Source organism: Bos taurus, chromosome 3, assembly GCF_002263795.3.
Source record: "Bos taurus isolate L1 Dominette 01449 registration number 42190680 breed Hereford chromosome 3, ARS-UCD2.0, whole genome shotgun sequence".
NCBI classification, from domain to species: domain Eukaryota; kingdom Metazoa; phylum Chordata; class Mammalia; order Artiodactyla; family Bovidae; genus Bos; species Bos taurus.
In genome coordinates this window covers 92289861-92302340 of record NC_037330.1, presented here as the reverse complement: position 1 = coordinate 92302340, position 12480 = coordinate 92289861, and the positions used below count along the sequence as shown (strand labels likewise).

The window sequence follows — 12480 nt, the reverse complement described above, 5'->3', positions numbered from 1 at the left end:
GCAAGAGAATCAGAGGTTAGTAGCACATCAAATGACACAGACTTCACTGTATACCTCCATACAGGGAGCCATCCAGTTTCCAAAAGTAAGGTCACAGCCTTTACAGTTCTGAAGGAACATCCTTGGGTGCCATGTAATCTTCTAACTGAACTGCTTGTATCTCTTGCTGTGGGCGCTTCCCAAACTTGGCAAACTGCTGTTCCAGTTTCAGTTGCCTCCCATAGCTCTAGGAGCAGAGCATTGGGCTGTTTATCAATTTTATTTCTGTCAACTCCCGCTGCCAACAAATCAGCCCACATTTTTTCATCCACATAACCCGGATGGGGCCTTTACCAGCCAGCCCCCCAATCAGGGTCTTCACACTTCTAATCCCCTTTGCCTGCCACCGTCCCTCTACTTCTCCCAAGCTTGCCACCATTGAGGTAGCAGTTAAGGAACCAAAAGAGATGGATGAGACAGTGCTCAAAATGGTGTCTCGCACACCACCTGTAAAACACTTGTCATCTGGAGGCTCCTCCACCTGCCAGGCCAGTGTAGGAGCTGAGAGGGCAGATGTCCGGCTGACTCCAAGCACTGGGATAGTTTCCCCATCATCATCCACCACGTGAAGCCCAGGTCCTTGTATTTCCTGCACTTCACTTGCTGTCTGAGTGTCATTTCTGGCTGTCTGCAGACTTTGTGGACTACTCGGGGCTCTGCAGGGGTGGGTTCAGCAGGCCCTGATCCAGCTCTAAACTCTCCACTGTGGTTTCACTTTCCCTCTTTCCTTTCTTCATTTTCTCCACCGGGGTTGGTCCTTGCTCCTAGCTGGTCTTCCTGGACTTTGTCCTGGCTGCAGAGTCAGTGCCGCTCCTCTTCTCTTTGGCCTCCTTGATGTCTGAGGCCTCCCGGGGCTTCTGTGCCTTGTTGGCCCCATCCTTCTGCTGCACCATCAGATCAGATCAGTCGCTCAGTCGTGTCCGACTCTTTGCAACCCCATGAATCGCAGCACGCCAGGCCTCCCTGTCCATCACCATCTCCCAGAGTTCACTCAGACTCACGTCCATCGAGTCAGTGATGCCATCCAGCCATCTCATCCTCTGTCGTCCCCTTCTTCTCTTGCCCCCAATCCCTCCCAGCATCAGAGTCTTTTCCAATGAATCAACTCTTCACATGAGGTGGCCAAAGTACTGGAGTTTCAGCTTTATCATCATTCCTTCCAAAGAAATCCCAGGGTGATCTCCTTCAGAATGGATTGGTTGGATCTCCTTGCAGTCAAGGGACTCTCAAGAGTCTTCTCCCACATCACAGTTCAAAAGCATCAATTCTTCAGTGCTCAGCCTTCTTCACAGCCTACCTGCTGCACAATAGGCCTTGCTAAAAAGCGGGAACCCACAGTCTCATAACATTTCTCAGTCTCATAACTTCATCATTACTATCCCTTATCACTTCACTGTCAGAAACACTGGGTTCTTCAAGGCCACGCCCTTCTTGCTTTATGTCAATATACATTGCTCTAGCTCTTCCAAGCGTCTCTGCACATTATGGACCTGCATGGCATTATGTAGGGCACGATTCATATTCACCTTCAGGGCAGTCAGGAATACCCACACTATGGTGCCAGCAGCAGTCCATGCTGCCTTGTCCAGCAAATGGGAATTCACTGCTTGTAATGCTTTTTTAGTGCTATCCAGTGGCCTGTCCACCACCTCCCAGTCTTCCACCGGGGCCCATGCCAAAGGACCCCGGCCCCCGGGTACCAAGTGCTATGTGGTGGCCACTGGCTTCCTCCTTCCATTGGAGCCTCGGGCTCCCCTACATGCTGGGAACCCTGCCGACTCTGCCAATTGTCTCACTGATCACTGAACCCAGGCTAGGCAAGGCGCGAGCTAGGACGCAGATAAGAAGAACCTGGAAGAAGATTCGAGGAGCTGTAGGAACTGCAGACATGCTTCATTTGCATCAAGGCAGACATGCTTTATTCTCTTGTGGCTAATGCACTGCAACGCAACTCAACAGCTTTTCAGGTGGTGCTTATATGCACGTGTGCAGCTGTTACATAACCATGTAAAGTCATTATTTACAAAAGGTGGGGAGAGAGCAAGAGGACATGGGGTGAGAGAGCCTGAATTGGCCATCTTGGCCAATTGCCCCTTTCCTACAGTGGGGTTCAGCAGTGAAAAACAGAAAAGATAAAGCCACATATTGGTCTATCTACTGCTTGAGACAAGAGAGTGGTTTTCTCAAGTGAAAATGAGTTTTTGAAGCCTAGGAAAATAAAGGTTAAAGGATGCGGTTTTCAAATATCATGAAGTGGTATTACAAGCACTATACTTTCCCTGCATTCACAGGAGAGAAACAGAGAAAAAAGACTTAAAGATCATTTAGTAGGCCTGTGCCAAAGAGATCATTCAGATAACTTCTAGAAATCCCTTCCAGTGATCTGTAAGCCTTAATGCAGTGTTCCTTAAATGAAGACTTATTGACATTCCAGTTTAGGAAGTTTGGGAAAAAGAAGATCCTCAGTGTTTCATTTTATTGAACATGAACACAATTGCTCTAGGTTACCTCCCTTTTCAAAAACCTTAAATGGCTCCAGGATTATCAGGAAAATATCTGAAAGCATTAAAGGCTCTCTGTGATCTGGCTGTAATGTACCATTTCAGGCTTCTTTGCCCCAGTCAGATATATACATTCATCTCTCTGTATATACACCTTCATGTCTCTGATGGCACCAACGTCACTTGAAGTACTTTTTCTACCTTCCTCCATTTATCTAAAAGTAACCTTTCCAAGAGTAAATCTGTGCAACAAATCTTGGTAAGCAAATTATCAGAAAATATCTAAAGCCTTAAAACTTTTCTTTAAAAAAAAGATTTATTCATTTATTATTTTTGCTGTAGTGGATTTTTGTTGCTACGCATGAGCTTTCTCTAGTTATGACAGGCAGGGGCTACTCTTCATTGCAGTGGGTGGTCTTCTCGTTGCAGTGGCTTCTCTTGTTATGGAGCACAGGCTCTAGGCGAAAGGGGCTTCAGTAGTTGTGGGGAGTGGGCTTAGTTGCTCTTCAGCATGTGGGATCTTCCTGGACCAGGCATTGAACTGGTATCCCTTGCATTGCAAGGTGGATTGTTCACCACTGAACCACCAGTGCACGCATGCATTCTTAGTTCAGTTCATGTCCGACTCTTTGCAACATTACGGACTGTAACCCGCAGGCCCTTCTGTCCATGGGATTCTCCAGGCAAGAATACTGGAGTGGGTTACCACTCCCTTCTCCAGGGGATCTTCCCAACCCAGGGATCAAACCCAGGTCTCCTGCATTGCAGGTGGATACTTTACCACTGAGCCACCAGGGAAGCCCCTTAGAACTATTCTTAACTTTGACTAGTTCCCTTCTGGGAATCTCTTCTAAAAAAAGATCATCTGAGGGGTAGGCAAAGATTTTTGCACAAAGATATCATCTGTGGCATTATTTATTTTTGTTTATTATGAAGAATTCCAAGCATACATTAGAGAGACTAGTACAACGAAGCCCTGTGTATCCATAACCCAGATCCACCAACTTACTGCTCATTTGCTTCAACTAAACTTTTCTCCTATAAAAAAAAATGCTCAATTATTTTAAAGCAAAGCCCAGATACCATGTAATAAACCTACATACTTGTATCTGAATCTACTAAATGTATCTCTGAAAAATATGGGCCTTCTCTTACATAATCTTAAAGCCAGGATCACACTTAATCCATGCAAAAGCAAATGAATACTACCCAATCCATAAGCAGATTTTCCCAATTATCTTTAAAATGTCTTTTTTTTTTTCAATTAGTTTGCTCATATTAGCATCCAAATAAGATTTATACAAGGCATGTATTTTGGGGTCCTCTTATATCTCTTTCAATCTAGAGTGGACCCCCTTCCTTAATTAACATTTTTTGCATCACTGACTTGTCGAAGAAACCAGGTCACTTGTCCTCTGCTGCTGCTGCTGCTGCTGCTGCTGCTGCTAAGTCGCTTCAGTCGTGTCCGACTCTGTGCAACCCCATAGACAGCAGCCCACCAAGCTCCCCCATCCCTGGGATTCTCCAGGCAAGAGTACTGGAGTGGGGTGCCATTGCCTTCTCCGCACTTGTCCTCTAGGATGAGCTATATTCTACATTTGTCTGTATTATCAGTCAGGATATGCCAGGTTATGCTGGGGTAAAAAGCAACTCCAAAATATCATTGGTTTGTGAACTCCCTACAGTCCAGTAGGTTAGGACTCTGGCCTTCCACTGAAGGGTGCCCAGGTTTGGTCCCTGGTCAGGGAACTAAAATTCTGCAAGTGGCGTGATGCAGCAACCCCCACCCTACTCCCAAACTAAATGAAGATTTATCTCTCCTTCTATATGTCTACCTCGGATTGACTGAGAGCTCTACTACCTGTTATCATCAGTCTCACTCCCAGACCCAAAATGATGAAGTAGTTACTGTGTAGAAAAACATCACTGCTGGTCATTGTGGGAGAGAGAAAAGAGCTTTGAAAGGTCTATAACCCCCTGGTACCTGTGAAAGCAATCTGATTGGAAAGTCACAGCAGATGTAATTAGTTAAGATAATACTGGAGTAAGGGTCTTTTGGAGAAGGCAATGGCACCCCACTCCAGTACTCTTGCCTGGAAAATCCCATGGGTGGAGGAGCCTGGTAGGCTGAAGTCCATGGGGTTGCTGGGAGTCAGACACGACTGAGCGACTTCACTTTCACTTTTCACTTTCCTGCATTGGAGAGGGAAATGGCAGCCCACTCCAGTGTTCTTGCCTGGAGAATCCCAGGGATGGCAGAGCCTGGTGGGCTGCCATCTATGGGGTCGCACAGAGTCAGACACGACTGAAGCAACTTAGCAGCAGCAGCAAGGGTCTTTAGTTCAACATGATGTTGTCCTTATAAGAAGAGAAGACACAGAAAAATATATGCATTGAGGGAAGATGATACAAAGAAACACAGAAAGAATGGCATATGATGATAGAGGCAGAAACTGGAGCTATGGTGCCACAAGTCAAGGAATACCAAGGATTGCCAGCAACACCAGAAATTAAGAGAAAGGCAAAGAATATAATCTTCTTCAAAAACTCCAATAGAAACAAACCCTGCTAATACCTTTATTTCTGACTTCTAGTCTCCAGAACAGTGAGAGAATAACTTTTTATTGTTTTAAACCACCAAGTTTGTGGTACTGTATTACAGAAGCCATAGGAAACTAATATGGGCTGCACAGATAAAATACTATATTCCAATGCCATTTTTTTTCTGAGTCAATCAATTGTAATAAATGTAGGTTAATGCCTTTCTATTTATTTCCAACATTTTAGAATTGCTTTGTCATTTTAACTTTTGGCTATATTATTTACATTTTTATTTCAAGTTGTATAAAAAGATACATTCAGAGATGTCTTGTATCTCCACACAATGTCCTATCTTGTTTCTTACCTCCTCAAAATGTAAAAAAAACAAATCAAATAATATCAATAATGGTTGCCTTGGGGAAATAAGATTATGTTTCCTAACTCTTCTCTGAAGTCTTCAAATCAAGAGAAAATAAAATTAAAAGAAAAAAAATAAAATGATTTGTCCTACAGGGCCCAACTCAAATTCCATGACCTCAAGGAAATGTTCCCATAAATGTTTTCTCTTTTTTGAACTTGTATGTTGTTTAGTGTCCATATTTTTCATTTAGCCCTTTACATCAATCAGTAAATTTAAAAATTAATGCACTGATAGCCAAAGGGTAGTATGTTAGATGCTGTGGAGTCACAGTGTATGCCAGTTGTTTCCATGTAGTCATGTACTTGGTTAAGCTGTACACTGAAACAAAAGCTTTCTTTTTTTGCAAACACTTTCTTATGACCTACATGTTGGTCATCACTGCTGTCTGATGAACCAAATTCCTAGAAAATGCTGAAGGGAAAGATAAAACTGAAACAGACTGATACAAATTCCTTTAATAATGACAACTTCATGTTTAAATAAATATACTGTTAAAAAATAGTGCATGGGTATATTATAATTACTAAGAAAGATTTGAGACTGCTACTCCCTCTGCAGAAACACTATGCACAGATGCAAAATGATCAAAGGCTGACACAATAATGAATCTCAAGTAAGTGACGTGGCCATCACGTGCCTGTAAGGGAAAAAATAAATACAGATGATTTAGCAATTCTAGTTAACTGCTAAACAAGCAGTTAGCAGATGAAAGGGTTTGACACAAGAATGATATTATAAGTATATAATGATTTATAAGATATAATGTTCAGAAGAGAAGCCAGCCACATATAACAATATGGCTGTTCTGATATGTAATAGCCAAACATCAGCCTTGGTTTGAGGAAGAATGCAGGTGGAGCAAAAAACTGCACTGTACAATTCTGATTAATTTTTAAAGTATTTTTCATGATAAAAGATTTCATTTGTTGGATGATGCCTCAAAATACACTACCCTAAAACATTATTATACTTTTATATTTATATATTTTCTCTGAAAAGCAATTTGGCAATATATGTAAGAAGCTATAAATATGTCTATAGGCTTCCCTCGTAGCTCAGTTGGTAAAGGATCTGCCTGCAGTGCAGAAGACCTGGGTTCAATTCCTAGGTCAGGAAGATTCCCCTGGAGAAGGAAATGGCAATCCACTCCAGCATTCTTGCCTGGAGAATCCCATGGACAGAGGTGCCTGGCAGGCTACAGTCCATGGGGTCATAAGAGTTGGACACAACTTAGAGACTAAACTACTGGTACTACACTACTATAAATATGTCTATACCCATGGACCCAGTATTTCCATTTCTTGAAATTTAATTTTAGAAAATAACTAAAAACATGAACACCATGATAGCAGGAACAGGCATAAGATGTCCCCTGTAGTAGGAGTTATAATGACAGAGGGAGGAAAAAAGAAATCAGTTAACCTCTATCTGAATACATTTAATTTTTAAATCATAATTATGAAGCATTTGATATAACATTAAATAAAAAAAACACAAAGTTTTTCATGTACACTATTGTAACTATGTAACACATGTGGTTGACAATTAGAAGAAAATGAGTACAGCAAAGGCTGTTTTGACAGGGCGCTAAACTATGGGTGATATACTGCCTTCCATTCTCCCCTCGTTGTTGCTGTTTAGCTGCTAAGTCATGTCCAGCTCTTCTTTTGACCCCCATGGACTGTAGCCCGCCAGGCTCCTCTGTCCATGGGATTTCCCAGGCAAGAATACTGCAGTGGGTTGCCATTTTCTTCTCCAGGGGATCTTCCTGACCCAGGGATCGAATCTGCCTTTCCTGCATTGCAGGTGCATTCTTGACCACTGAGCCCCCAGGGAAGGCTCCATTCCCCCTTACTCTTCTCCAAAAGTTCTATGATGCTGCCACCCTCCCTGACACACAATGACTCCTGAAACAAAATCCTTAGCAGACGCTTACTAACCATAATCAATGAAACAATATGGAGAAAAACAGGAAGATAAAATTCAATCTAATTAATCATTTGTCTGTTCCCTACTGGCCTCCTTGGGCTTCCCAGCTGGTGCTAGTGGTAAAGAACCCGAGTGCCATGCAAGCAGACATAAGAGACACGGGTTTGATCCCTGGGTCGGGAAGATCCCCTGGAGGAGGGCATAGCAACCCACTCTAGTAGTCTTGCCTAGAGAATCCCCATGGACCACGGAGCCTGGCGGGGTCTATAGTCCATAGGGTTGCACAGAGCTGGACGCGACTGAAGTGACTTAACACGCACGCATGGCCTCCCCAGTCACTGGGCACGACAACTGGGTGGTAGAGAAGACAATTAATAGGATCCAAACACTACAGAATCTTTTGAAACACTGATTTCATAGCAGCTGCCAGTAAATTGTGAAGAATGAAACTTAACGGACAAGGTACCTCTTTAACCCTTATAGAGAGAAATCTTAATAAGCACTACTACCTTAAACACATTCTCGGTTGTTTAACTGTTTGTGTTTGTCTAAAACCAGGGCCTGACAAGTTGGGGACAGAGGAACTCGTGATGAGGCAGCAGCTTCCCCGGCAGCGGCCATTCATCTCACTTGACAAGCAAAGCCCAGTGGAATGCTGTCAGAAAATGCTGGTTCCCTTTTCACCTCGTCTCTCTTTGGCTTATTTGTTGCTGATCCTATGCTCCAGCTCCCTTATCTGAATCTCCCTGTCCCTTCATGCTTAAATTAACATCCAATTTTGGCATCTCGACCTGTTTTGATTCCTATTCCATAAGGACTACAGAATGAAATGAAAGTAAATAAATACTTCAAAATAAATGAACAAACAAAATAATAAAAGTGAATTCTGTTTTATCTTGGCTGTCATCCTGTCTATGACAGAAAAGAGCCTAACTTATGAAAGCTATATTTAGATCATAATATTTCTGAGAATAACTGCCTCTATTGGTTGGTCAGACACAGAACCTACAATATTACGAGGGTATTTAGTAATTTTATGATTATGGAGATAGGTTTAAAATTTAAATACATTGTGCTGGCCAAAGATAATGTATATATCTTCAAAGTATATTTACTTACCAAAATTTCTTCATTTTGAAGCTGCCCCTCTGTATGTACTAGATCTAAAACACAAATTTAACAGAATTGAGGTAGGGCTCAAACTGCATCAGGATATATTGAAATTTATTTTCAGCAAAACGTGATATCTGATAAAATTTTAGTTAGACCAGATATACCAGTGTTTTGGTATATAAAATCCAATATAAAAATAGAGATATTTGATAAAAAGATATAAAAGCTAAACTATATATGAGCTATAAAATATCTCAGTGAGTATAAATAAAAGTAAATATAAATTATAGTAAAGGAATATCAAGTGAAGAATTAATAAAATATGAAAGTCCTTTTAAAGGATCAAGTTACTAACAGTAACTGCAGGCCTGAGAGGCTGTCTCACCATTCTCATGGGTACTGATTAGGGCTCAGTTTCTCACAATGAAGTTTCACTATGATGCTGAGTTATACCACCCATGAATTGATCTTTTCTGGTACCCTGCTTCAGAAAACCTTTACTAGTACCAGTGTGATTTTAGGACAGATTAACTTATTTGGTCATGAGTTAATCATATCAAACATTCTTTTGGAAAGATGAAATATTTCACTGATATAATAATATTCACATTATTGTTATGTGGCAGCCTGGATGGGAGGGCAGTTTGGGGGAAAAGGGATGCATGTGTATGTATGGCTGAGTCCCTTCCCTGTTCACTTGAAACTACCACAACATTGTTAACCAGCTACACCCCAATGAAAAATTAAAAGTTCTGAAAAAGAAATTCACAACTTAAAAAAATAATATTGATATTATTTAGAAAGTAATTTTACTTATATCAAAATGTGAAAAGTGAAAGTTGCTCAGTTGTGTCCGACTCTTTGCGACCCCATGGACCATACAGTCCATGGAATTCTCCAGGCCAGAATACTGGAGAGGGTAGCCTTTCCCTTCTCCAGGGGCTCTTCCCAACCCAGGGATTGAACCCAGGTCTCCTGCATTGCTGGTGAATTCTTTACCAGCTGAGCCACCAGGGAAGCCCAAGAATACTGGAGTGGGTAGCCCATCCCTTCTCCAGCGGATCTTCCTAACCCAGGAATTGAACCAGGGACTCCTGGTGGATTCTTTACCACCTGAGCTACCAGGGAAGCTCTAATATCAAAACAGTGTACCTAATTTTAAAAGGCAGACAGTACAAAAAGGGAAGTCTCTGGGAAGTAAGATTATGGATGACTCTTTCTGTTTCCTAACCTTTCTCTGAGGTAATACAAAATAGCAGTCCCCTGCTTGACCCCGTTTCCTCCAATCCTGTTCCCCAGAGGTAAATATTTAAGTTATTTTTTCTGGAATTATATTTCATGATCCTTTTCTTGATTTATCCATTTTTTACTGACTTTATATTATAGTAGGTGAAAATTTATATCTCTTGGACCAGTATTCTCTTCCTCCTCTTCCTACAAATTTTCCTTCCTGCCATCCTCTCAATTTTGAAATCAATACTTGATGGCTACATCATTGTCTATATGTTATTTACTGCTGAAATAAGTAATAAATTATGACACATTTTCTTTCTTATACAACTCCTCCTCCACTAGAAATTAGTAACTTCTTCTTTCATTTGCTTAGTTTTAATTATGAAAAATTGAAAAATCTCAAATATACATAAAAAAGACAGGATATCACTCTATATACCCACTGTCTTGAATTCACAATTATTAGCATTTCACCATACTTGGTTTATCTAATTTTTTTTGCCAAGGTATTTTAAAGAAAGTTTGAGACATCATGGTATTTCACCTTTAAATATTTGATTATCCATCTCTAAAGAATGTTTTCTTTTGTAACTACAATGCCACTATCATATGACAATTTAAAAATGCTTTAATAATCATATCAGAGATCAGATCAGATCAGATCAGATTAGTCGCTCAGTCGTGTCCGACTCTTTGCAACCCCATGAATCGCAGCATGCCAGGCCTCCCTGTCCATCACCAACTCCCAGAGTTCACTCAGATTCACGTCCATCGAGTCAGTGATGCCATCCAGCCATCTCATCCTCTGCCGTCCCCTTCTCCTCTTGCCCCCAATCCCTCCCAGCATCAGAGTCTTTTCCAACGAGTCAACTCTTCGCTTCAGGTGGCCAAAGTACTGGAGTTTCAGCCTTAGCATCATTCCTTCCAAAGAAATACCAGGGCTGATCTCCTTCAGAATGGACTGGTTGGATCTCCTTGCAGTCCAAGGGACTCTCAAGAGTCTTCTCCAACACCACAGTTCAAAAGCATCAATTCTTCGGCGCTCAGCCTTCTTCACAGTCCAACTCTCACATCCATACTTGATCACAGGAAAAACCATAGCCTTGACTAGACGAACCTTTGTTGGCAAAGTAATGTCTCTGCTTTTGTATATGCTATCTAGGTTGGTCATAACTTTCCTTCCAAGGAGTAAGTGTCTTTTAATTTCATGGCTGCAGTCACCATCTGCAGTGATTTCGGAGCCCAGAAAAATAAAGTCTGACACTGTTTCCCCATCTATTTCCCATGAAGTGATGGGACCGGATGCCATGATCTTCGTTTTCTGAATGTTGAGCTTTAAGCCAACTTTTTCACTCTCCTCTTTCACTTTCATCAAGAGGCTTTTTAGTTCCTCTTTACTTTCTGCCATAAGGGTGGTGTCACCTGCACATCTGAGGTTATTGATATTTTTCCCGGCAATCTTGATTCCAGTTTGTGTTTCTTCCAGTCCAGCGTTTCTCATGATGTACTCTGCATATAAGTTAAATAAACAGGGTGACAATATACAGCCTTGATGAACTCCTTTTCCTATTTGGAACCAGTCTGTTGTTCCATGTCCAGTTCTAACTGTTGCTTCCTGACCTGCATACAAATTTCTCAACAGGCAGATCAGGTGGTCTGGTATTCCCAGCTCTTTCAGAATTTTCCACAGTTTATTGTGATCCACACAGTCAAAGGCTTTGGCATAGTCAATAAAGCAGAAATAGATGTTTTTCTGGAACTCTCTTGCTTTTTCCATGATCCAGCGGATGTTGGCAATTTGATCTCTGGTTCCTCTGCCTTTTCTAAAACCAGCTTGAACATCGGCAAGTTCACGGTTCACATATTGCTGAAGCCTGGCTTGGAGAATTTTGAGCATTACTTTACTAGCATGTGAGATGAGTGCAATTGTGCGGTAGTTGGAGCATTCTTTGGCATTGCCTTTCTTTGGGATTGGAATGAAAACTGACCTTTCCCAGTCCTGTGGCCACTGCTGAGTTTTCCAAATTTGCTGGCATATTGAGTGCAGCACTTTCACAGCATCATCTTTCAGGATTTGGAATAGCTCAACTGGAATTTCATCACCTCCACTAGCTTTGTTCATAGTGATGCTTTCTAAGGCCCACTTGACTTCACATTCCAGGATGTCTGGCTCTAGGTCAGTAATCACACCATCGTGATTATCTGGGTCATGAAGATCTTTTTTGTACAGTTCTTCTGTGTATTCTTGCCATCTCTTCTTAATATCTTCTGCTTCTGTTAGGTCCATACCATTTCTGTCCTTTATTGAGCCCATCTTTGCATGAAATGTTCCTTTGGTATCTCTGATTTCTTGTAGAGATCCCTAGTCTTTCCCATTCTGTTGTTTAATATCATATACCTAGTATATATTTAAAGGTCCCCATGCGTGCCTGCTCAGTCACTCAGTTGTTTTCGATACTTCACAACCCCACGGACTGTAGCCTGCTAGGCTCCTCTGTCCATGGAATTTTCCAAGCAAGAATACTGGAGTGGGTTGCTATTTCCTACCCCATCAAAGGTCCCCATTGTCCCCTTAAATGTCTTTTTATGCTTGGTTTATTCAAACCAGAATTAAGCCTCTTTTAATCTTGAACTTCTTTGTCTCCCACACACACATTTTCCCCCCACACCATTGACTTACTGAAGAGACCACGTCAGTTGTAT

The 12480-nt window shown here is 41.6% G+C and overlaps 1 protein-coding gene across 7 annotated transcripts in view; it reads right to left on the bottom strand.

Annotated features, from left to right (window-relative positions):
* IFT25 (intraflagellar transport 25) overlaps positions 1-12480 on the bottom strand; it is a 75201-nt gene that overhangs the window by 35276 nt on the left and 27445 nt on the right. For 4 of the 7 annotated variants that reach the window (XM_059884870.1, XM_005204606.5, XM_005204607.5 and 1 more), the window contains exons 6-7: positions 8551-8594; positions 5940-6139 (exon numbers count right to left, since the gene is read on the bottom strand). In XM_059884870.1, the coding sequence (XP_059740853.1) occupies positions 6026-6139; positions 8551-8594 (158 nt within the window). In that variant the 3' untranslated portion in view covers positions 5940-6025. Of the gene's footprint in view, positions 1-5939; positions 6140-8550; positions 8595-12480 lie in introns of those variants that run through there. The other 3 variants (XM_015465597.3, XM_024989714.2, XM_015465600.3) reach the window with 2 other exon arrangements.